Source organism: Terrapene carolina, unplaced genomic scaffold, assembly GCF_002925995.2.
Source record: "Terrapene carolina triunguis isolate 2854851 unplaced genomic scaffold, T_m_triunguis-2.0 Scaffold130, whole genome shotgun sequence".
In the NCBI taxonomy this organism is placed as follows: Eukaryota; Metazoa; Chordata; order Testudines; family Emydidae; genus Terrapene; species Terrapene triunguis.
Window position 1 is genome coordinate 17,934,358 of NW_020664481.1, and position 25,477 is coordinate 17,959,834.

The 25,477-nt window shown below is 43.7% G+C and overlaps 1 protein-coding gene across 4 annotated transcripts in view; it reads left to right on the plus strand.

The window, feature by feature from the left end:
• The window catches only part of SULF2 (sulfatase 2), a 261,320-nt gene that overhangs the window by 149,653 nt on the left and 86,190 nt on the right, over nucleotides 1–25,477 (plus strand). For 2 of the 4 annotated variants that reach the window (XM_024207533.2, XM_024207524.2), the window contains one exon: nucleotides 19,608–19,852. In XM_024207533.2, the coding sequence (XP_024063301.1) occupies nucleotides 19,678–19,852 (175 nt within the window). In that variant the 5' untranslated portion in view covers nucleotides 19,608–19,677. The other 2 variants (XM_024207515.2, XM_024207541.2) reach the window with 2 other exon arrangements.

The window sequence follows — 25,477 nt, forward strand, 5'->3', positions numbered from 1 at the left end:
AGGCCAAAAATACCAAATATAGTTTGTGGGCCAGGTTTTTGAAAATGTTAGGTGTGCAATTGTTCAGCTACCTTTGCTGAATAATTACACATTACCATGTACCAAGAGCTGTGTAATTGCCATGATTGTGTGCGCAATCTTATGGTAACTGCGCAAGAAAATAGCTTGACCAGATTTGTGCCCACAAGAGTTTGTGCACATACTTCCCTAGAGTTTCTTAGTTTGGTGCTTAAAGTCCAACTGAAAGTTGTAAACCTTCAAATAGGCCAGAATAGCCATCTATGTTGCTGTAGAAAGAAGGTATGAGGTATCCTTTAATGTTTTGGGAAGCAGGAAAAGGAGAAGGGACAGTTAACTTGATCAGAACACATGAGGGTAGGATATATGAGTAAATAAGAAGACCTAGCTTTCCTCATTTGAACAGAAAGAAGGCTCCAATTATATGTTTGTTTAGGGCTAATCACATAAGAAGTCTCAGGGCTTGTCTGTACCATGCAGCTTTTAGTGATAAGGCTATGTCGACACGCTCTTTGTCGGTACTTTGTTGGCACTTTTGCTGACAAAATACTTCCAGCCCCGCGAGCGGCATTAGCTCTGTCGGCAGGAGAGTGCTTCACACTGCAGCTTGCATCGGCAAAATTTTTTCGGGGGGGGAAGGGGACTTTTTTAAGTACCCGTGAAAGACAAACGTTTTGTCGACAACTTCACAGTGTAGACGTACCCTCAGAGAAATGTAGGAGAGAAAGAGAAGTGAGGATCAAATGTTGTCAGTGGCTTACGCTGGCAAGTGAAGATGTTAAAAAGCATGTTGGAATGCGGTTTTGCTGTTACTTGAACAGATCAAGGAGATGAAGTCTTGTATGCAAAATTGTATACTGCTTTAGTGTGTGATGATTGTGTCCCCCTCTCTCAGTGGGAAGGGTTTTTGGTCAAAACAGCAGGGATGAGACAATGCCCAGAAGAGAGGGTGATGTGAGAACTCATAAAGAACAGGAGTACTTGTGGCACCTTAGAGACTAACAAATTTATTAGAGCATAAGCTTTCGTGGGCTACAACCCACTTCTTCGGATGCATATAGAGTGAAACATTGAGGAAGAAGTGGGTTGTAGCCCACGAAAGCTTATGCTCTAATAAATTTGTTAGTCTCTAAGGTGCCACAAGTACTCCTGTTCTTTTTGCGGATACAGACTAACACGGCTGCTACTCTGAAACCTGTGAGAACTCATGCTTGGCAAGGCAGGAGCTGGGCCCCTCCTCTGCCCCCCCTTTGGCCCATCTAGGGGGACTGGTTGGACTGATTGACTCTCTTGCTTTCCCTTCCTCCATCTATTTACATTCTTCCCCAGGCTTTTGAAGGGCCTCTAGCCCATTTAGCTGCCAAGCCTCCATCCTCTTAGTTGTAGTATAGGAGATGTGTTTTTCAAGATGCTGCGGGTCTGACTGATGACCTGTTTTGGGATCAGGAAGAAATTTTTCCCATTGGGCCAAACTGGCTGTGGTCGGATGGGTTCCCTTGCGGCATCATGGAGACATAATTGGGTTAAATAGAATAGGACTTGAAAGTTTAATATGAGGAACGGTAAGACTGCTTAGCTTGTCACAACTTGTGGCTGATGTCTAGTGCAGATAAAGGCTAAAATGGTCAGTTTCCAGAAGTGTGTCAATAAGAAGGGGAGACCTGAAGTCTTTGCAGACTGAAGTCTCTCCTTGGTTCATTCTATCACCCCACCACCACCATCTCCTGCGGCAGGAGGGTGAGAGGATTCAGAAGTGAGCAGAGTTGTAGGCTTAGTCTGAACAGGCTCTACTCTGAGTTAATGGTTGTGTGGTGGGAGCTCTGTAACCCTGCACTGGACCCAGTTAAATGCCTAGTATGTGAGAGTGGACGGTGGGCACATAGTGCCTCTCCTCAATGTTAATTAATAAAGCTGTGGCCTGCTGCTTAAATCCATCCCTGGTTCTGTCATTCATTCAACTGTGTGTCCTGATCAATTCAAATCAGTTTGACACTTGGTATCAGAGGAGTCCAGAGCAGCGTTGCACTAAGAATTATTTATTATAATTTTATGTAATATGCATGTTATTTAAATAAAGTTGCCATTATGGCCCTCTCTACTGCACTCACTCTAACTAGAACATCCCTCTCTTAAATTCTCCTACATCTTGCAGTCATATGCCACCCAGTGACGAAGCAAAGAATTGCAACTAATCATTGCCCATGTTAAATGACACATCAGTTAAACACTCTTGGTCCACTGTTCCATATTTGCAGCATCCAACTGTCAAAATAATAGGTAGAATTTGCACCCCACTGAATTGTGTTTAAAAATAGTTAGATTCAGCATTTACAAGAAAATCTGCCTGGTTCTTTATCAAATCATCACACACGTTAGCTAGCCTGAAAATAGCTCGTAAGACAATTTGCAAAGGAAAAGCAAAACAGTACATACCCACAGAGATCACGTTTTCGCCAATGAAATACCCCCTTTTTTCCTTTTATGAAGCTATTGGACCACCAACAGCTCATTGACTCTACATTCTCTGTATAAATGTGCAGATGCGCCTCTGAGCCATATTGATCAGTTTCATAATCAATTTATATATATATATATATATATATATACACACACACACTTACATTTTGTATTTAATCATAGTAATAATGTTTTACATTTTTTTACTGGATTTCTAGAGAAGATTTATCACTGATTTGGTAAGCAACTAGATGAATTCTCATTTTTCAATGTTCGTCGTGATTATAGCTTTTGGTGTGATTATGGGCTTCCCCAATATCTTCACTATCTGATTATGATTAATCATCAACATTCCTTGGAGTAAACTATGTATTGTTCTGGGTTAACAACATTTATATTTGCTTAATTATGGCTTTTACCTTGCAAACTAAAAATATATTAATGGAAATGTTTTAGGTATCAATATCTAAACTGTACCATATAATTTGCAATTAAGTAAAAATGTTAGACTATATATAATCTGTATGTATGTAGAAAATAGGAATCCATTATGTCAGTGCTGGATCGGTAAAGCAATGTAAAAAAAAATTTCTTGTTGGCTATTTGGGTTTTCCATTTTCATAATACCTCAAGACATATAAACAGTTTTTTTCCCTAATATGGTTGCATTTTTACAGACAGCACAACCCCAGTCTAAATGATAATACTGGAGCAATTGACCACAAAATTATATTTACAGTCTAAATCTTACAGTCCACAGTCTAAAGCATATGCAACATGTGGGATCAAGGAGCTGAGCAATTAAATCTCAGCTCATTTTATTTCTTTCCTTGTAAAAGCATTCTGACTTGCCAAGCTTCTGATTTATATTAAAGCAATGTTTATACTTGCAGACCATGTATACATTGTATTCATTTAAAAAAAAAAGTGAAACTCTATACAGGACTTGATTCTGTTCTCACTGATTCTAGTGTAAATCAAGAATAATTTAATTGAAGTCAATGAAACTACATTGGTATAAAACAGGTGTGAGATCAGAATTAGGCCCTATTGTTAGTTTTTTAGTTCAAGAAACAGAGGGGAGCCTGTAAAGGTGCACAGAAGGGTGACCAAAATAGCTAATTGTTCATTGGGTTTATGTATGACGAGTGGATAGCAAAGAGAGGGTAGATCGCCCAAGACGGAGAAAGATTAGAAGGGACTTGACTGAGGTTTTTAAAATGTGGATGTCAACCCTTACCTTCTGTCTTCTTACATAATGTGAGAAGGCAACGTTCAGTGCATTTAAAGAGTAACAAATTTGTGAACAATGAAAAGTAAATGCTTTGCACCAGGGATTCCTCCTCCTCACTTGCTGCCCATCCTTTGTTTTTATGACTTCAGTTTTTTGGTTCTCCTCTTACTTCCCTGCTGATGCTTCTCCATCTCCTTGGGTACCTGGAACTGTCTCCCAGGGTGCTTGGCCTGCTTGCATGGTTCCAACTGTTGTCGATATGCTGATGCCCGAGAGAGGGCAGTTCTATCTCAGGTACTTATATTAGTATCTGAGCACCTCTCAATATTGAATGTATTTACCCTCACTTGTGAAATAAGGTGTCACAGAGAAAATTAGGGACAGATTGCTAAAAGTGTTTGGGTTTCTAAAAATGCAGTTGGGAACCTAGTAGGATATGTAAAAGCTCATATTGATTTCAGTAGGAGATAGACACCTAGGTATGTCTGAAAACCCCACCAGACATTTATCTGCATCTTTAGATGTCTAAATATCTTTTGAAAAACTGGCCCTAAGTGACTTGCCCAAGGTCACAAAGTGAACTAACCACTGGATTGTCCTTCCTCTCCCACAGGAGAGGCTTTTTCATCACCAGCACCACCCTTGTCCAATGTTGCATCTCCACAGAGATGTCCCACTATCTTATTAAATATGGAGAGAAGAAAGCCTTCCCATTCTAACCTTCTCCACTCTCTCCTCCTTCTTCACTGTTGAAAACCGCACCACCTGACCCATCACCCAAACAGGTGTATCTCATTTGAGTCTTTTCTCTCTTCCTCATATCCAGGATCTTGCTAAAACTCTTACCTGTTCTTTCATGATAACATTTCTAAAGTTTAGATTTTCCTTTCTCCTTTCCCACAACAGCCCCTCTGGCATATCTCTTGTGGACTGTTGTAACCTCCCACTTTCTGGCTTATTCACATCTCATCATGCAGCCTTCCACTTCAAATGTACTACTGCTGCTGAAAATGGCCATGTCACTCCCCTCTTTGAATTCTTTTCCTGGCTCCTTCTCACATTCAGGTCTCTCATCCTAATCAAGTCCTTGCACAACACTGCCACTACCTATATTTCTAATTTCAGTTCATTTCTTTCGTCACCTCCTGTTGCCTATACACTACTCCTGTGCCTCCAATGCTATGGCTATAGTTTATAATGGACTAAATAATTTTTAGGTAATTAGTAACTTGCAGCTAGTCAAGCTACAGTAAAATGATGATAGGCAGTCTAATTAGAGACACAAGTTAGGTGGGGTAATATCTTTTATTAGACCAACTTCTGTTCGTCGGAGAGACAAGCTTTCAGGTTACATAGAGCTCGAAAGCTTGTCTCTCTCACCAACAGAAGTTGGTCCAATAAAAAGATATTATACACACACCTTGTCTCTCTGATATCCTGGGACCAGCACAGCTACACAACGCTTGGAAACAGCAAGCGGTGTAATGGCATACTACAAGATGTTAGAGTCAAATGTTTTTATTCTGTCCAGTGTTACACAATCATAGAATCATCATAGAATATCAGGGTTGGAAGGGACCTCAGGAGGTCATCTAGTCCAACCCCCTGCTCAAAGCAGGACCAATTCCCAACTAAATCATCCTATTCCAGTGCTTCACCACCCTCCTAGTGAAAAAGTTTTTCCTAATATCCAACCTAAACCTCCCCCACTGCAACTTGAGACCATTACTCCTTGTTCTGTCGTCTGCCACCATTGACAACAGACGAGCTCCATCCTCTTTGGAACCCCCTTTCAGGTAGTTGAAAGCAGCTATCAAATCCCCCCTCATTCTTCTCTTCTGCAGACTAAACAATCCCAGTTCCCTCAGCCTCTCCTCATAAGTCATGTGCTCCAGCCCCCAATCATTTTTGTTGCCCTCCGCTGGACTCTTTCCAATTTTTCCACATCCTTCTTGTAGTGTGGAGCCCAAAACTGGACACAGTACTCCAGATGAGGCCTCACCAATGTCGAATAGAGGGGAATGATCATGTCCCTCGATCTGCCGGCAATGCCCCTACTTATACAGCCCAAAATGCCGTTAGCCTTCTTGGCAACAAGGGCACACTGTTGACTCATATCCAGCTTCTCACCCACTGTAACCCCTAGGTCCTTTTCTGCAGAACTGCTGCCTAGCCATTTGGTCCCTAGTCTGTAACATGGGATTCTTCCATCCTAAGTGCAGGACTCTGCACTTGTCCTTGTTGAACCTCATCAGATTTCTTTTGGCCCAATCCTCTAATTTGTCTAGGTCCCTCTGTATCCTATCCCTACCCTCCAGCATATCTACCACTCCTCCCAGTTTAGTGTCATCTGCAAACTTGCTGAGGGTGCAGTCCACACCATCCTCCAGATCATTAATGAAGATATTGAACAAAACCGGCCCCAGGACCGACCCTTGGGGCACTCCGCTTGAAACCAGCTGCCAACTAGACATGGAGCCATTGATCACTACCCGTTGAGCCCGACGATCTAGCCACCTTTCTATCCACCTTATAGTCCATTCACCCAGCCCATATTTCTTTAACTTGCCGGCAAGAATACTGTGGGAGACCGTATAGAAAGCTTTGCTAAAGTCAAGGAATAACACGTCCACTGCTTTCCCCTCATCCACAGAGCCAGTTATCTCGTCATAGAAGGCAATTAGGTTAGTCAGGCATGACTTGCTCTTGGTGAATCCATGCTGACTGTTCCTGATCACTTTCCTCTCGTCTAAGTACTTCAGAACTGATTCCTTGAGGACCTGCTCCATGATTTTTCCAGGGACTGAGGTGAGGCCGACTGGCCTGTAGTTCCCCGGATCCTCCTTCCCACCTTTTTTAAAGATGGGCACTACATTAGCCTTTTTCCAGTCATCCGGGACCTCCCCCGATCGCCATGAGTTTTCAAAGATAATGGCCAATGGGTCTGCAATCACATCCGCCAACTCCTTTAGCACCCTCGGATGCAGTGCATCCGGCCCCATGGACTTGTGCTTGTCCAGCTTTTCTAAATAGTCCTGAACCACTTCTTTCTCCACAAAGGGCTAGTCACCTCCTCCCCATGCTGTGCTGCCCAGTGCAGTAGTCTGGGAGCTGACCTTGTTCGTGAAGACAAAGTCAAAAAAAGCATTGAGTACATTAGCTTTTTCCACATCCTCTGTCACTAGGTTGCCTCCCTCATTCAGTAAGAGGCTCACACTTTCCTTGACTTTCTTCTTGTTACTAACATACCTGAAGAAACCCTTCTTGTTACTCTTAACATCTCTTGCTAGCTGCAACTCCAAGTGTGATTTGGACTTCCTGATTTCACTCTTGCATGCCTGAGCAATATTTTTATACTCCTCCCTGGTCATTTGTCCAATCTTCCACTTCTTGTAAGTTTCTTTTTTGTGTTTAAAATCAGCAAGGATTTCACTGTTAAGCCAAGCTGGTCGCCTGCCATATTTACTATTTTTTCTACACATCGGGATGGTTTGTTTGAGATTAGGTGCATTATGGGAGCAGGAGTAGGAGATGTTGCTCTTTTATTTTTTGAACCATCAAGTATTGGCTACTTTTGGAGGTAATATAATACCAAAGTAGCTGGACGAGGGTCTGATCTAGTGTGACCATTCTAAATCACCATGGACTATCTTCTCCAACTGGTAAATGGAGAGAAATTCTTCCACTTAAAAAAGATGTGTATAATTTCTTCCCCTGTGCACCTGTAGGATAATAGAAACCATTGTTTTACCAAGAATGTAGACTTTTTGTTCCTCGAAACTCCTGATAAACCGTTCTAAATTCCTTTAAAACCTTAAAACAATCTAAGCTCTTTTTGGCAATGAAAAAAATAATTGAAATCACCAAAATGTTTAACTTTGGAAAACTATTCAGTCTGCACATAGCTTTTCCGCTGTGGTTTGTAACAGAGCCAACACAAACTCACTTCACAGGGTTGTCACAAACCAGAGGATATATTATTCTCTTAATGCACTTTCATAACTCCCAATAACATTAATGGGAATTACATGAAATCACTGAGAGGAGAATATACCCTTTTGTTAAATTGGGAGATCCATTGTGACAGATTTTCTGATGACGTTAGACCAATTCAGATTATATTCACATCATCACTTTATTATTATCTTTATTATTTTAAATCTCTTTATTGGTCACCGTTTTATTTTAATGAAAATTCCCCTCATGAGCAACTTTTCTATGTAAGATAGGGCAAAGTATTATTAAAAATAATAAAGCTGGTTTAACTTGAGCCTGGTCTACACACAGGTTTAGTATCTGCATAACTGGTGGTTAGGGGAATTATTTTTGTTATTATCTGATATAATTATACCAGTACAACCCCTAGTATGGATTCAGTTATACTGGTTATAAAGGTGCCTGCACTGGCATAGCTTTGTCCCCTTCCTGTATGAGCATTAGCTATACTACATTTATAGCGGTATAACTACATCTACAGGAGGAGGATTGTACCACTTTAACTATACCAATATAGGAAAATTATATCCTGTCCATTTTCAGCTTTACTGGTATAGCTTAAAGCAGATCAACATCCTGTAATGGAACGGGTGTGATCCTATGAAGCCTACCAAATAAAGTCTGAGTTAAGGTTGTCACCAGGTTAGCTAGTTTGTGTGGGTGGGGGAGGGGGAAGTAATGCATTCGGTTTATGTACGGTTTGAACATGAAACTCTTGTTAAAACCCTAAATGGCTTTAAAATCATCTCAGGGTACATCTACACTTACCGGAGGGTCCGGCGGCAGGCAATCGATGTTCTGGGATCGACTTATCGCGTCTAGTGAAGACGCGATAAAATCGATCCCTGATCGCTCTGCCGTCGACTCTGGAAATCCACCGCGGCAAGAGGCGGCAGCGGAGTCGACGGCAGCGCGGCAGCGGTCGACTTTCCCCCGTCCTCACAGCCAGGTAAGTCGACATAAAATACGCAACTTCAGCTACGGTATTCACGTAGCTGAAGTTGCGTATCTTAGGTCGACCCCCGCTGTAGTGTAGACCTAGCCTCAGTCTCTAGTTCTTTCTGTGTCTCAGGGTTTGGAATTGCTGCCCATCGCCATAGCATTTTGAGCTCTTTCCATATAGAATAGATTGGCACTAGTGAAGTTCTTGGTAGACTTCATGGACTGTATGGGTTAGTACTAGCTAGACATTTTCTTTGAGACATTTGTAGGAACTATCACTATTTTTTTCTCAGCTTGATCCTGCTTCCATTTAAATGAATGCATGTTTTGCCATTGACTCAATGGGAATAAGATAGGGTTGTCTTGCTCTAACACCTGTTACTTATTTCTGTTCTTTCATTAATTGTCCTCTTTGAACAGGAAAATTATATCCTGTCCATTTTCAACCACGTATAAATCTCCTTGTGTAGCACCATTTTATGGTAAAAGTATGGTAGCATGTTAAATATGAAGACAGAATGTCATTTTATTTTCAGATGCATATATTTGATGCATTTTTTGGCTATGAATGCCAGTTTAAGATAGTGAAAGTTAATTTACATATAGGTTTGGGTTTGTGGTCTATGGTCTAATTTGCAGTGAGTTCAGGATGAGATTTAATAGCAAATGCTATATTGTTTTGAGATAAACATAACTATACATTGCAGCATGAGGATGCTTGAAGGCCACTTTGAAAACAGATTAAAAGAACATTTAACACATCAGATCTAGTCTGGAAATGATTATAGTTAAGAAGAACTCATCATGCACTATACAGCCTATCCAGTAAAAACTATTTAATATTTGTCACAGTAGTGTCCTGATACTCTTATCAGAATAGGGATCTATTTTCAATGTTTGTACAGTGCCCAGAGCATACACTATCCTACCCCAACTATCTGACTCAAGATTTTTAAAAATTACAAACATTGTTAGGCACCTTAATTTTTACATTCTCAAAATGAGACACTCCAGAAAGGCTTGAATTTCAGAAGGTACTGAGTACCTACTCTTTGAAAATCAGGCCTCTTTCAAATGGCAATTTAGGCATCCCCAATTGCTAGTCATTTTGGAATATTTTAGACTAAGGGTTCTGATCCGGGAAATACTCCTGTGGGTATAGCGATATGAGTAGTCCATTGAACTTAATTACTCAGGTGAGTAAAATTAGATGCATGGATGGTTGCAGGATCAAACCCTATGTAGTACATTTTTGAAATACAACGCAGATAAAAGTAGGGCAGCATGTTAAACATCCTCTCTCTTTTTTGTGCAGTGCCATTATCCCCGAGTGCCAGACCCAATAAACTCCATCAGTGCTCTGAATATTCGACTTTTTCCTAAAGGCTTTGTCCATCTTGCTGCATAAACCCCCTCCCACCTCTCTCCTTCCGAATGGAAAATGCTGTTTAAACTCTAATTCGGCTGTGGGGGTGGGTGTCCGTGCGGAGAAACGGAGACCGAGGGAGCGAGCCAGCCCTCAATCTTGTCTGTTGGGTGAGACGAAGCCAAGTTATGGCAGAGCTGTAAGCCGCTGGACTTTGAACAAGTGCTGGGGGGAACAGGTTTCCGCCCCCTCTCAGCCGCTTGGGGATTGCGTCAGTGCTGGGAGGAGGATTCTGGAGCTAAATGAACTTTTTAAATACCCCCACCTCTTCCCCTCAAAGGTTGGTTTGGCAATGGGCCCCAGCTGCTGCCCTGTGCCAGGGGTTAATCACCTTCTCCCCAGCTCTGCTCAGCCCCGCCAGGGCCGTGGCAGGAGTACAGCGCTGGCCGCTGCGCCGGGGACCTGGCTCTGCTGCGTGTGATATTTAAACCCGGCTCTGTGCAGCAGCCTGTAGCGGAGCTCCAGCGCCGCGCGTGTGCGCGGTGTGGGGGGGGAAGCAGGCAGGAGGTCGCTTGGCAGCACCGGCGCACGGGGTGGGGGATTGAAGGCGCCTAACCTCCGGCGCAGGGACGGAGCCGGCGGCTGGGAGAGGAGTGGGGGAGGCCATGCCCGGCACTGGGGGCTCCTGGCGGCCGAGCCCAGCTGCTGCTGCTGCAGCAGCGGGGAGGTTGAGCTGCTCCTGAGGCGAAGGAGGTGCTGGAAGGGAAGGGGACATGCAGCATTCAGCCGCCGGTTGCTGCGGCGCTTTCACTGCCCGGGTAAGTGGGGTGGCGGGTGTTGGCCGGTCACTGGGTTGGGGGGGAGCTGCCCAGAGCCTCACTGCAGAGCGGGGGAGGGGGCGAGCCCAAAGTTTAGCGGAGCGGGTGCGGGGGGGAGTTGAGCGTTAGAGGATGGAGAGTTTGGGGGTAGGGGAGGAGATGAGAACAGGGGGGTTAGGGGATGGGCGGGTTGCAGATTGGGACAGGGCGGAGATGGGAGCAGGGGTAGGCACAGGAGCAGGGGGGTTAGGGTGGGGAAGGAAATGGAAGCAGTTGTGGGGGGAAGGGAGGGGATAGGAGGTACTGCCAACCCTCCAGAATTGTCCTGGAGTCTCCAGGAATTAAAGATTAGTCTTTAATTAAAGTTTATGTCCTGTTGAAACCTCCAGGAATATATCCAACCAAAATTGGCAACCCTAAGGGGAAGATGAGATATAGGGCTAGGGTGATGGCAGATGGGCTGGAAGACAGGTGGGGGCTGGCAAGTGCATCAGACTGTGTAGGTGGGGAGCAGCCTGGTCACTTGGCCCTAGTCTAGCGGGGGGGCAAGAAGAGATACTGACCTGCCTCCTTCGTCAGGGCACTGCTGCTGCCCAAGGACTGGGGATCTCGTGCCCTGTGGGGTAGAGGTCTGGGGCTGCGGGCTCTCTGCACAGCCAGAGGGCACCTGGCTAGCGCTGCTGGGTGCGGGCGGAGTGTGGTTAGCTGCACTTGGCAATGATGGGAAACAATCCGATCTGCCCTTGATATGGTCCGGCTGGGCTTTTATAAAAGCCCAGGGTCCTCAGTGATTAAAACTTGCACTGGAAGGGGGCTGCACAGGATGCAGGTCTGTGCCCTCAACATGGGGAACGGCTGCGGTGGCAGGAAGCCAGGGCAGTGTGTTTGCACTGTTTATCTAAAGATTCCATGTTTAAACCTTCCCTGGTTTGGGATGAAGTACCAGATGCTGGGAGGTATCTCTGCAAGAAACAGTCGTTTGTAAAACAGCTAATTCCTTGGCACTTCGTTTTTCATTTAATAATTTCACATGTGCTTCGGGGTTTAAAAACCCCATCTTGCATTGAAAATCTATTTTTTCTGTATACTATAATATAAAATCTTTAGTCACTGAGTAGATTTGTCTCTGTATGCTTTTTTTTATAAGACTATCTTTTTTTGTGGCATACTGGCTCTATATTCATTCATTCTTCCCTTGTGGTATTTCCAAATCTCCCCTCAGCTGTAGTAAATATGATTTTTTTAAAATTATTCTTAAAAATCAGCCTAAAGTTGTACTTAATAAATATGGGTGTATTTAGGGGAGAAATAATACTCGTCCTCTCTGTTAATTTGTTCTTGGGGCAGAAGTGAATGTGCTGTAGAAAAATGTTTATTATAATGGACTTAAGTGGACAGAGGAGCAAAATAAAACTCCAACCTTATATGAGGACTAGCTCATATCAAAGAACCTTAGTGTGAGTTCTTTATATTGTAGCTCTACTGAATACTAATATGGAATAATGTTGTATTTAACAGTAAAGCACTTCTTACAAAAAATGTAACTGAACGTTAGAATCACAGGCAATTTTTATTTAAAATAAAGGTTAGTGTGTGGAGAAAGATTTCCCCTTGTTAAATGCTTAGCAGTTTGAGCCCTGGTTGCAGTGCTCACCAACAGAACAAAGGTAATGCAAAACAATCTGTTTAAATATGTAATTTAATGTTCTAATAAGCATTTGGAGCTGTGACAATGTCCTGGCTCTCTAAGGAAATGTTTTCACAGAGAGGTCAGATATAGAGTAATCAATCAGTTCTCATCCTCAAAGTAAACCCGCACAAAACTTTCAAAAGCCGAGCCTGGGAGCTTAAATTCATAACTTTGCTAGACACTAAAAATCATGGTCTTAATAAAGAGACAATTTATGGTTTATTACAACAATCTGTAACCCACTAATCCCCCTATTTGTCCTATGGCTACAGGTGTGTTAGTGGGCCACTTCACCTTGAGTGGTCCCTTAGAATACATGTTAACGACTTATGCTAAACTATCTGTTCAACCTTATATTTAGCTGTGACACTCTGAGTTCCTTTCCCAGACCTCTGTGTAACTCAAAAGCTTGTCTTTCTCATGAACAGAAGTTGGTCCAATAAAAGATATTACCTCACCTACCTTGTCTCTCTAAGGAAATGTTAGACATTTAGCCATAGTTAGGGTGACCAGATGTCCCGATTTTATAGGGACAGTCCCGATTTTTGGGTCTTTTTCTTATATAGGCTCCTATTATCCCATCCTGATTTTTCACACTTGCTGTTCGGTCACCCTAGCCATGGTTCATGCATGTGCTATTGATGTAACCTTCAACAGTCAAGGTTAGCCCTGGTTTGGGCTTTGGCTTTTTGTGTCCTCTTTTAAATTTAAATTTGTGACTCTTTGAAAAAATATTTAGAAAATGTTAATCTTTAAACAAAAAGTAGTATGATGTGTTGTGAGATTATAACAAAAATCACGATTCAGTAGCACTTTTTTTCAGCGAGCCTATTTGAATGCAAACAAGAATCCTCCCTGTCCAAGTGTAAAATGCAATTTTATATGTAGGCGATATAACTTGCAAAACATGGTCTTAAATAAAAATTATAGCTGATTGAAGGCATCAGTGGGAAAGAGTTGTTATGCATGAATGCAAGGATCTGCAATAGTGTTCCAAGAGTTAATAGAGCAGAGGTACAATAGAAACCATTTAATTGGTAAACTGATAAACAACATGCTTATTTAATTGGGATGGCTGCTAGGGAATGGATCCCACACAATGCCTTTCCATGCCTCTAAACACTGCATAAATGGCACACCTAAGTCTGCTTAAATAACACACCTGGTGTTGGCTCCAGACATATTCAGATCAGTTATCAAGTGTGAGTTGCTGTTTGCTAGTATATTTTCCCCATTATGCAGCTACCCTTTGTTCCTTACTTGCTGTTTCCCTGTTTATGGCTGCTAAATGAGTCAAACATGCCTTAGCGGCTTTTTTTAATTACTGTTTTGCATTATGCTCATTTTTAAAGCAATCTAATAAATAAAAGTGAATTTGAGATGCAGTTACTTTATAAATATGCTTCTAGTTATATGTCAAAATGGCATTATAAGCTTAAAGAATGGTTGAAATGTTATTGTTTCTTTTTTCATAACAAAATAATTTGTTGCATGTTGTATATTATGTCTTTGGCAGTACAACATGAGCCAGATTCTGTTCTTAGTTGTGTTGGGGGTAAATCCAGATTTGTTTTTGTTTTTTTGTATTTTTTGTTTTTTACTTTAAGGGAGTTACACTAGTGTAATAAGAACGAGGAGTACTTCTGGCACCTTAGAGACTAACTAACAAATTTATTTGAGCAAAGCTTATGCTCAAATAAATTTGTTAGTCGCTAAGGTACCACAAGTACTCCTCATTCTTTTTGCTGATACAGACTAATACGGCTACCACTCTGAAAACCTGTCACTACGGCTACCACTCTGAAAACCTGTCACTAGTGTAATAGGAATATTTATGCTAGGGACAGTTGAAATATTTCCCCACTGTCTCTAAGGCTGGTTCAGTTGCACCATTGGTAACTGCATAGAGCAGGGGTGGGCAAACTACGGCCTAGGGGCCGCATCCGGCCCTTCAGATGTTTTAATCTGGCCCTTGAGCTCCCGGCGGGGAGTGAGGTCCGGGGCTTGCGCCACTCCAGCCAGGGAGCAGGGTCGGGGGTTTGCCCCGCTCCACGCGTACTGTGGCTCTGTGCGGCTCCTGGAAGCAGCGGCATGTCCCCCCTCCAGCTCCTACGTGTAGGGGCAGTCAAGGGGCTCTGCACGCTCACGCCCCCCAAGTGCCACCCCCGCGGCTCCCATTGTCCTGGAATCATGGCCAATGGGAGTGGCAGGGACAGCACCTGCGGATGGGGCAGGGCGTAGAGCCGCCTAGCCACGCCTCCACATAGGAGCTGGGGGGGGGGACGACATGCCTCTGCTTCCGGAAGCTGCTTGAGTTAAACGCCGCCCGGAGCCTGCACCCCAACCCCTTCCATGCCCCAATCCCCTGCCCCAGCCCTGATCCCCCTCCCGCCCTCCAAACCCCTCAGTCCCAGCCTGGAGCACCCTCCTGCACCTCCAACCCCTCATCCCCAGCCCCACCCCAGACCATGCACCCCGAGTTGGAGCTCTCACCCTCCCACCTCACCCCACCCCCAGGCCTCAGCCCGGAGTCCCCTCCTGCACCCTGAACTCATTTCTGGCCCCACCCTGGAGCCTGCACCCCCAGCTGGAGCCCTCCCCTCCTCCCGCACCCCAGCCCCCAATTTCGTGAGCATTCATGGCCCACCATACCCAGATGTGGCCCTCGGGCCAAAAAGTTTGCCCGTCCCTAGCATAGAGAGTGCCAGGTGCATATAGCCCAGCATTATTCACTACAGTTTTCAGCACAGTAGCTGTTAGACTTGTGCAAAGCGATTTTAATCAACATGGTGTAAAAAAAAAAAAAAACAGCATTTGAAGTCACAGTTAATACTGGTGGGTTGATGATGGCGGTGGGGGGACATTTTTCAGAAATTTCCCTAGTGGAAGCAGCCCTCAAGAGCAGAATTTGGATCTGTGTTCTGTTAATAGAATAAACACACTAAAACAGCCCCTTCCCATCAACATTTATAAATGTGACTTAGTGCAGGTTCTCAACCTTTTTCTTTCTGAGGCCCCCCCCAACATGCTATAAAAACTCCAGGGCTCACCTGTGCCACAATAACTGATTTTCTGCATGTAAAAGCCAGGACTGATATCGGGGGTAGCAAGCCAGGCAGTTGCCAGGGGCCCCCACAAAGCTACATTGCTCTGGCTTAAGCTTCAGCCTGGGTAGTGGGACTCAGGGCCCTGGGCTTCAGTCGTATGTGGTGGGGCTTCAACTTTCTACTCTGGGCCCCAGTGAGTCTAATGCTGGCCCTGCTTGGTGCCCGCCCTGAAACCTGCTCACAGCCCCTCAGGGGGCCCCGAACTCCTGGTTGAGAACCACTGACTTAGTGGTAACATTCTGCATTACCACACAGGAGAACTGAGTTTGCCTGTGATCTTGCTCCCCAACTGGCAGGATCTTAAGAACAAGGGAGGCATCTGTATCCAATTCAGCCTATGAAGGAGGGAGTGATTTGTTACAGCAAATAGGGTGGTGGTGGGAGAACATTCTTCTTCTTTTCTTTATTTGCCTTCCCACCCCTCCCCCCCCACCCCCAGGCCTCTCTGTGCTGGAGATGCTCACAGACTTACCGCAGCTCAGTTAGCTGTCTCTTCTGAAAGAAAAATGTCTAGGGTTTTGATGGTACTTGCATATAAACAGGGCTGATCAAACTTTGCTACATTTGGATGGGTAATTTAGGAGAAACTAAGAGGCACACCTAATTTCATAAGAAACAGCACAGATTAGAGCTGTCCCCATCTATTACATGGGAATGTGGCCTGCAGTGGCTACAAGTCTCAGCACATAGAGAACCAGATCACCTGGGCCACTGAGATAAAAATGCATCATTACACATAGATGCACCATATTAATGATGAAGGTAGATATGGCAGATGAAGGCAGACGTTGTAAAATTCTATAAGCCCCTCTTTAGCCAACATTGATACACACAGTAAACCAAGCCTCCAAACAGGAATGGGAAAGAATTTTAATAACTGCTTTGCCTTTGACATATTGTTTCTCTCACCAAGTTCACTAATCATTAAAGAGACGTTCTCAACTGTGACATTTTGCAAAGTATTGTCACAACTCATAGACTACATCTGACCACTGAATGTGAGATACTTCTGCTGCCATTTTATAAGTTACTTAAAGCTGTTAATTAGATTTCACAGCAAATGTGGAGTAAGCAGTGGCCTATCTGTCTTCTATGAATACACACATTTCAGAAAATAGAGGGTTATTTTGTAAATTGTTAATTTTTTACCCAGTTATGAATATGAGTTTTGGACATAATTGTATACTTTGAGTTGGTTCCAGGGGGTATCTATGAGGAATTCTTATCCTGATAACAACAGGGACATAACATATGAGAATAGTTTGCCCCTCTCTGCTTCAGATGTTTAAAGATGAAAGTAATTATTTTGGTAGAGGTTGCCTGCTGAACTTAACATGCAATATTTTTCCTATTTTCTTGGAGAGAACGGTAACTTTATAACTGTAAATACATTTTTGTGGAGATATCTCTGTATAGGTTGTTTTTTCAATTTCAAAAATATACTAAGAATTTTATAGGAAGACGTAGTCCCTGGCCCAAAGGGTTTATTGTCTTATTTTAGGGGTGATGCAATGCATGAGGGTAATAAATAGTAGGAAGGGAATGGGCAGGGGAGCGGAGAAGGGAAGAAGGTGCAACAGTGAGGTCATATGGTTATTCCCATGCATTTGTTTTAACGAAGAAAGAAAATGCAAGATACACTCATGCATAAATCCCATATCCAGTTGAGGGGGAAGGGAAGCATGGTCAGATACAACAGTAATAGACAGCCTTCAGTTGACTAGTCCCAAGCAAAAAATTAAATGATCCCTTGTAAATCCCATGTCTTCAGAAAAAACACTGGCTATGTAATGGGAATGGACAGATCGTCAGTTTTGTGGGGTTTTGTTAATACACATTTCTGTTTATCAGAATTTTTGTGTCTTCAGGAGGGAATATCTCTACTAATGTGCACCGCCCAACCTTTGGATTCCTCCTCCCAAGTGAACAGCTCTAGGGTCTGCCTCTATCACTGCTCTTGACTTTCCCAAGTAGTAGCTGCACTGTGAAACTGGCATGATTCTTGCCTGTTTCACTGCTGCAGGCAGAATTCTGAACATGAGCAATGAAAACTGACAAGACTGGTCAGTGTGCACTCTGTCATAGCTTAGCAAAGCTGTGGGCAGAGCAGAGGTACAAGAGCAGTCAGCCTGCAGTTTTAGGAAGACTCCCCCCCGCCCCCCCATAACCACACGGGATAGAATTTGTTCTTTTAAATAAAATCTTAGATTCTGCAGAAATTGATTTAATTCACCCATGAATCCGTAAAGAAACTTGCTGGGGTGAATAATTAGGTTGACTTTTCAAGCCTGGTCTATGTATATGAATTGGGAAATAGCCCTTGCTAAATATTGCATCATAGTACAGCTAGATATCTGCTGGTTTAAATATAAGAATCTTGTGCTCCCACCCCCCCCATGAGTGTAGAAACTGTGTGTAATTTCTCAGACCAGTGGTTTTGTCATGGCTTGAGAACAGTCTTAATCAAGGTTTATCCCAAGAAACAAATTCTGGTAGCAATGATGCTATGATATTGCTATGAAATAATCTATTGGGGGAGGGAAAATTTCTAACTTGCTTTATGGACAGAACATTAAGCTTCTTTCATTGAGTAAAGCACACTGTGCTGGGCTTTTTCTACTCAGCCGCTTCTGGTCTTTACAAAAGGCAGATAGTTTCCCATGTGTCACTTTTAATTGATTTCCACTGCACTAGGTGAACTCACTGGCACAAGTCCAGAGAAAGCCGGTACATAGGGAATTAATCAAAAATTGACTCATTGATCATTTGATGGGATGAAATAATTAGCTCTTGGTATTCTCTGTATAGTTTCTTACGGGTACTTTGACTTCTATTAGCAAAAGAAAATTCCTTTAGGCCAGAAGATTATCAACCAGCATTGAAATTTAAGAAATGTCTAAATGTTCGTTCATCTAGGGCATGCCCCTGCTTGCTTAGAAATCAATAGGAGCTGTGCTGTTGATTCCAGCGGGAGCAGGAGCAGGGTTTTAGGGACTGATCCTGCAAACAGTTTTCCTCTGGGCATAATCCTTACTGCCATGAGCAGTTCTAGGCAATAGGACAATTCTCAATGTGTCTAGTGATAAGACTTTGCAGGACTAGGCCCTTAAATTGTAAATACAGAACATGCTTGTTTAGTACTTTAACAGAAAAACAACAGCAACACATTTCTGTAAATCCTCCATATCCATTTTCAAATAACATGATTGCCACCCACAAAGCCAGGAAGTTCAGAGTTAGTGCTGAAACACTAGCCTGAAATCATCCCACCATTTCTAGGCCCATGCAGCCAAATTCAGCCCTGGTATAAAGGGACATGCTTTCCAATTGAAATCTATGAATTGCAGCAACTTATGCCAGATCTGAATTTGGCTTGTAATTCATGTCCGTTGTGACTTCACAAGACAAACTTACCGTTCACTCAATAGGTTTTACCACAATCTTGGTAAAAATCTCTATTTAGATACATTGTTCCTTTAAAGGTGATTTTTTTGACTCAGTAAATAAATTAGATCAGTCAGTACCCAGGGGGCCTTAAATTTTACATTATGGATAAGTACCCTGCACTATTGTAGCTCACAGATCCAGTACTCCCAGTATATTGTTTTAATTTCTGATTAGTTGCACCTGGCTACATTTTTTTTTAAATAATTTTGTTAAAAAAAGAAATGTTTCTTTCCCTGCTGGGTTCCTTTAACTTTTTGCCAACTTCGGGCACTCAACAAAACGTCTCAAAAAATTTAGATAAACTTGCAAATTGTGAATGTTTCTACTTCTAACAGGTACCAAGATGAAAAACTGCAAGGACTTTGTTTCTCATTTAGGGGGCTTAGGGTATTTTAGGTATATGTGGACTTAGCCTTTTAAAAAGAACCTTCTTGTTCATTTGAACGATTTTGATAAATGGGAACATTTATTTTATTTTTTTATTTATTGTTTTTGCATAAATGCTTACCTGCTTTCCCTCTCCCCACGTTAGATCTGCAAGTAAAGAGGAAATAGAAGACATTGACCCACCTTGTTTGGCGAGAACGCAAAATCAGCACAATATGGCACAGCCTAGCATTGTTCTTGGATTATTCATAATGACTGTTTTATCAATGCTGGATGGAAGTTCAGCTTTCCTATTAAATCAGCGTCTGAAGGGAAGATTTCAAAGGGACCGCAGAAACATCCGTCCAAACATCATTCTCGTTCTTACTGATGATCAGGATGTAGAACTTGGTAAGAGCCAAACAGAGTATTTTAGCTCACAGATGTGGCATTGCTTTTGCTTGGGGCTAGATTCTGCTCTCAGACACTCTAGTGTAAATGAACATTTTGACCAGTGCAGCAGAGAACAGGATCTAATCCCTAACCTGCAAATGAATTTTTTTCTGTGTAAAATGTACAATAGAAGGAACAAGTGGTAAAATACTGTAAAAACTTTTATCTGTACATGTAAAATATTTTCTAGTAATATGCTAACTCACTGACAGCAAATGTAACATCAGTTTAAGATTTGATACATTCTGTCTCTGGGGTTATATCCTGCTTTGGTAGGGAAACAAAACTCTGATTTTTAATGTTTATCTTCAATTTGCTTATTAATGTTATGTGCACAAGCTGAGAAGTTGCACACAAAGATGGTAGGTTTAGATACATAACTGGCTTTTCATGTAATTACCCAATTTCCTTGTGAAACTGCAGTATTTGAAGCACACATTGTTTTTTTTTTTATCTCTAAATTCCGTTATTTAATAGTATTCCAAGAAATTAAAACTATTTTAGGGATTTTTCCCACGAAGATAAGTATTTGATTACTGCCAAGATCATTTAGGATCAGAAGATTCTACCTGCTTATCCAGCTCTGATCATCTGTTCCACTAGCTGAAGTTGTAATTGTTGAGGAAAGAAGATTAAGCAAAGAAAGTTTGTTTAATCTTAATGATTTGACATAACGATTAAGTTGAGAAGCTTGCTGAAAAATTAACCTATATCTTTGCAGAATGTTGTGTATAGTGAGAAGCAATTACCAGAAAGCAGTTTTATAGGAGTAGTTTTTTAGGTACATTTATAAATGGATTTATGAAGCCCATGTCTGTTTAAAAGTTGAGGGGATAGAATCTGTTTTGTGTTTCTTTTGAGAGCTGTTAAAGCAAATTTCCAGTATAGTAGATGAGAAAACAAATTGTGGGGGAAAGGTGGAGCATTGTAGTAAAATGAAGGAACTTTGATTTATGCAGGGACAGCTGCTGTTCTAAACCAAAAGTGTATGATGGCATCATGACAATGCTTTTATAGATACTTTCTTTTTATCAGTGTTTCTGCATGTCATAAGCTATATCCCAATCGTCACTTGTTTCAAAAGGTAACTAGAAAGTTTTCTGGTGTAACAGGATAAGAAATAAAATGTTAGTTTAAGTGAGGCAGGTTCCGAAGGGTTTTTTTGTTTGTTTGTTTTTTGGAGTGATGGTTATGTTTTTCACAATTAGACAGACCAGTTTCAATAATGCATATCCAAAAAAGCCAAGTACATTATCTCACAGTCTCATGTGACCAAAATCCAGAGGGTGGTCCTAAAAAATTTATCACTTTCTATTTTATGCCCGCCTGCCTGTCTCTGATGCAATTGTTAATGTCCTCTGGGCAGTATACTTCTTTTCTCAGGTAATCTGATGTCTCTTTCCAATTTCAAGCACAATGGGCATCTGTCCACACAAATTAGGGTCCGGCTGGAGAAAATGCATTTGATGAAGCTGAGATTTGATATTTATCATATTCCAATTAATGGCTTCGTGAGACCAGATGTTTGTTTGAGATCATTTTTTATTCTTAAATTGGCCAACTTTATCTATCCAAACTGCTGTTTATGAGTATTGGAGTTAATGCATTCAGGAACATGGAAACAAGATGTCAATTGCAGTTTGGTCTACAGATTGCAAATGCAAGCTAACAAAAATTTGGAAAACTGAGCACAGTGAAGATTACCAGTATTTCTGAGGAAATTTAAAAGGAAGCTGTGCTTTTGGTGGGCAGAGCTGGCATGTGAATTCTCATTTTGTTTTTCTGCTGAGATTGTTTTGTGGCTATTTCTGATGTGAAAGGAGAGAGGATACAATATCAGGCTCAAACAGCCTTCCCCTTATTTTAACCTAAGGTGTGTTTAACAATATAGCAGTAACAGGTGTGGTTTGCCAAAAGGAGATGCAGAGCATTCAGGAAAGGGGCTTAACTTCCCTTTTATTTGTTCTGCTGTTAATCATACTTTTTACTCAGGAAACCAAACCCTAACCATGGGTTGAAATAAGGGAGGGTTTGATGAAAAGACTGCATGATCCTTGGGTCAAAGGAGTTGGAATGTGCTGTGCTGGATATAAAGGAGAGAAGATAACTGCTTTCTTCTGACCTCTCAGAAGACCAAGGAGGAGTTTAGTCAACTATTGGAACAGGCATGCTTAGTGGCTTGTCTTCCTAATTATGAGAATTATACTGAGTAGTGAACAAGTTGGTATATGAGTAAGAAGAGGCGAAATATACTGGTGGTAGAAAAGGCTTAAATTACACCCAGAGATTAATTTTCCAATTAGATTAATGAGAATCCAAGCTGTCCTAGTGCTGATGTCCAATGCATTATAAATCCCAGGATCTCCAGTTCAATTTGGACTGAGGTTTGGATATCATATTACTGTAGTTATAATAGGTCAGTGGTTCTCAACCTGCAGACCGCTTGTGGCCCAATCAGCACACAGTTGCGGCCCACATGATATCCTCAGGGCCATAAATGGGGTGGGGCAGGAGGGGCACCTGCTGGGGCACAGAGCCGGTGGGAGGGGTGCAAAAATGGGGAGGTGCACGATCAGGCCTAACATGAGCCCCCCTGACAGGATGAGGCCCAGTGACATCACCCCCCCCCCCCCCCAGCAGGATTGGGCTTAGCAGCATCGGCAGGAGGCCAGGGTGATTAGCACCTCCCACCCTGCAGGATCATGGATCCAGTGACCTCCTCTGGAGCAGGCTCCCCGGCACTAGGACTGCAGCGACAGGCAGGGCAGGTTGCACAGCTGAGCTACCTGCAGTGGAGATTGGAAGCCAGCAGGTGTGGGGAGAGGTGCAGGGGCTATGGGGAGGGGGGTGCAGCCAGTGCATGGGGGACAGACTCTAGGTGGGTGGCTGGGGGCAGTGCCTGGATGGGGATCCAGGTTCTGGGGCACAGTCCCTGGATGAGGGGATTGAATGCTGGGGGGGGCAATCCTTGGGGGGGCTGGGGACAGTTGCTGGGGTAGGCTGGGGGGCAGTCCCTGGGTGGGGGACTGGATGCTGGAGGAGCCATTCCTGGGGGGGGGGGGGGGGGGGGGGTTCTGATCTGGACAGAGTACCCAGTCTCTGCAGGACAAACACCATGAGCGACATGTAATGGAGGCTGGAAGAGGCTAAGCCTCCCCAAACCTCGTGCTGCTTGGGGGGAGGCGCAGTGGCAGATTTTGTGTGCCAACCCAGTGTTGGGGTGGTCTGGATGCTGGGAGGGACAGTCCCAGGGGGGTTGGGTGACGGGGGGCCATTCCCTGGCTGGGGGACAGTCTGGGGAGAGGCTTGGGGGCAGTCCCTGGGTGCAGGTGCTGTGTGCATGGGGGACAGTCCCTGGCTAGGGGGCTGGGTGTATGGAGGGGCTGAGTGCATGGGGGGCACTCTTGGTAGACACTTGCCAGTGTTGAAATGAAAGGTACTATATCAGGGGTCGGCAACCTTTCGGAAGTGGTGTGCCGAGTCTTCATTTATTCACTCTAATTTAAGGTTTCGCGCTCCTGTCATACATTTTAACTTTTTTGGAAGGTCTCTTTCTATAAGTGTATAATATATAACTAAACTATTATTTTATGTAAAGTAAATAAGGTTTTTAAAATGTTTAAGAAGCTTCATTTAAAATTAAATTAAAATGCAGAGCCCCCCGGACCGGTGGCCAGGACCCGGGCAGTGTGAGTGCCACTGAAAATCAGCTCGCGTGCTGCCTTTGGCACGCGTGCCATAGGTTGCCTACCCCTGTACTATATCAATCTGAATCATATTGCTGCCATATAACACATACTAAACCTTATTTTTTTGTAGATGTACAGTGTGTGTGTGGATATGGCCCACATAACACACAGAGAGCTGCATATGTAGCCCACAATGGTAAATAGATTGAGAATTAGAGCCCTGCGTGGATTCAAATTTATATTCGTGGATATAAATCGGTTTTCATAGAACTGCAGGGCTCCCCTGGGAACCGCAGCAGTGAAAGGAGCAGAAACGGGTTGCTGCTGTCAGGAGCCAGCATCCCATGCTGGCAACTCCTCCGGCACAGCTGTACCCCCCCCCCCCAGCCCTGCCCCCGTCCCTTCCACACAGCTGTCTGCATCTCCAGTCTGGAGTGTGTGCGCCTAGGGTGACCAGGTGTCCCAATTTTATAGGGACAGTCCCGATTTTTGGGGCTTTTTCTTATGTAGGCTCCTATTACCCCTCACCCCCTGTCCCGATTTTTCACACTTGCAATCTGGTCACCCTATGTGTGCTGCTTGAACACAAGAGCGCAAACAGGGACAGCTGCCGCTGAGCCTGATGCCCGCCCCAGTGGGTGGGGCTGGGGGCGGTACAGCCGCACTGGAGGAGCTGCCGGAGTGGAACGCTGGCTCCTGGAAGCGGCGGCCCCATGTTCTGCTCCTTTCGCCGCTGCGGTTATAAATTTGTATCCATGCAGGACTCTGTTGAGAACCACTGCGGTAGGTCATTGGGATCAGCTTACATAACTATCTCATTCATGGACAGAGAGAGACCTAGCTGCCTGGGAGATACAGTAACTCCTCGCTTAACGTTGTAGTTATGTTCCTGAAAAATGCGACTTTAAGCGAAACGATGTTAAGCAAATCCAATTTCCCCATAAGAATTAATGGGTTAGGTTCCAGGGAAATGTTTTTCACCAGACAAAAGACTATATTATATAATATATGCGCGCGCACACACACACACACACACATATATTACAAGTTTTAAACAAACAATTTAATACTGTACACAGCAATGATGATTGTGAAGCTTGGTTGAGGTGGTGAAGTCAGAGGGTGGGATTTTTCCCAGGGAATGCCTGGCTGCTAAATGATGAACTAGCTTTTGGGTGAGCCCTCAAGGGTTAACCCATTGTTGTTAATGTAGCCTCACTCTGTACAAGGCAGCACTAATGGAGGGAGGGGAGACAGCATGGCAGACAGAGAGAGAGACCCTGTGTGAGAGAGAGAGATGCGCATTGCCCCTTTAAGTAGGCTTACCCCACCCTAAGTACATTGCCTTGTTAAGTAGATCAGCAAGGTGAGACAGCAGCTGCTCCCAGGAAGCTCCCTCCATCCTGAGCCCTGTCATGTCCCCCACCCTATGGAGATGGGGTAAGTGGGGTGCAGGAGCAGGGAAATGGGGGACACCCTGACATTAGCCCCTCTTCTCTCCTCTCTCCCCCCCCCCCCCCGGGCACAGCAAGCAGGAGGCTCCGGGGAGCAGCTCCAAGGCAGAGGGCAGGAGCAGCACTTGGCAGTGGGGGGAGGGACAGCTGAACTGCCGGCAATTGATAGCCTGCTGGGTGGCTGCCGCACAGGGAACTTAGGGGAGCGGGGAGCTGATAGGGGGCTGCCTGTCCACCCTGGTTCCAAGACCCCACCAGCTAGCTCCAACGGGCTGCTCTTCCTGCAAGCAGTGGACAAAGCAGGCAGCTGCCAAACGACATTATAAGCAGAGCCGGCTCCAGGAACCAGCTGAGCAAGCTGGTGCTTGGGGCGGCAGATTGTTGGAGGCGGCATTCTGCCCAATCCTAGGGCGGCACGGCCGCTTTTTTTTTTTTTTTTC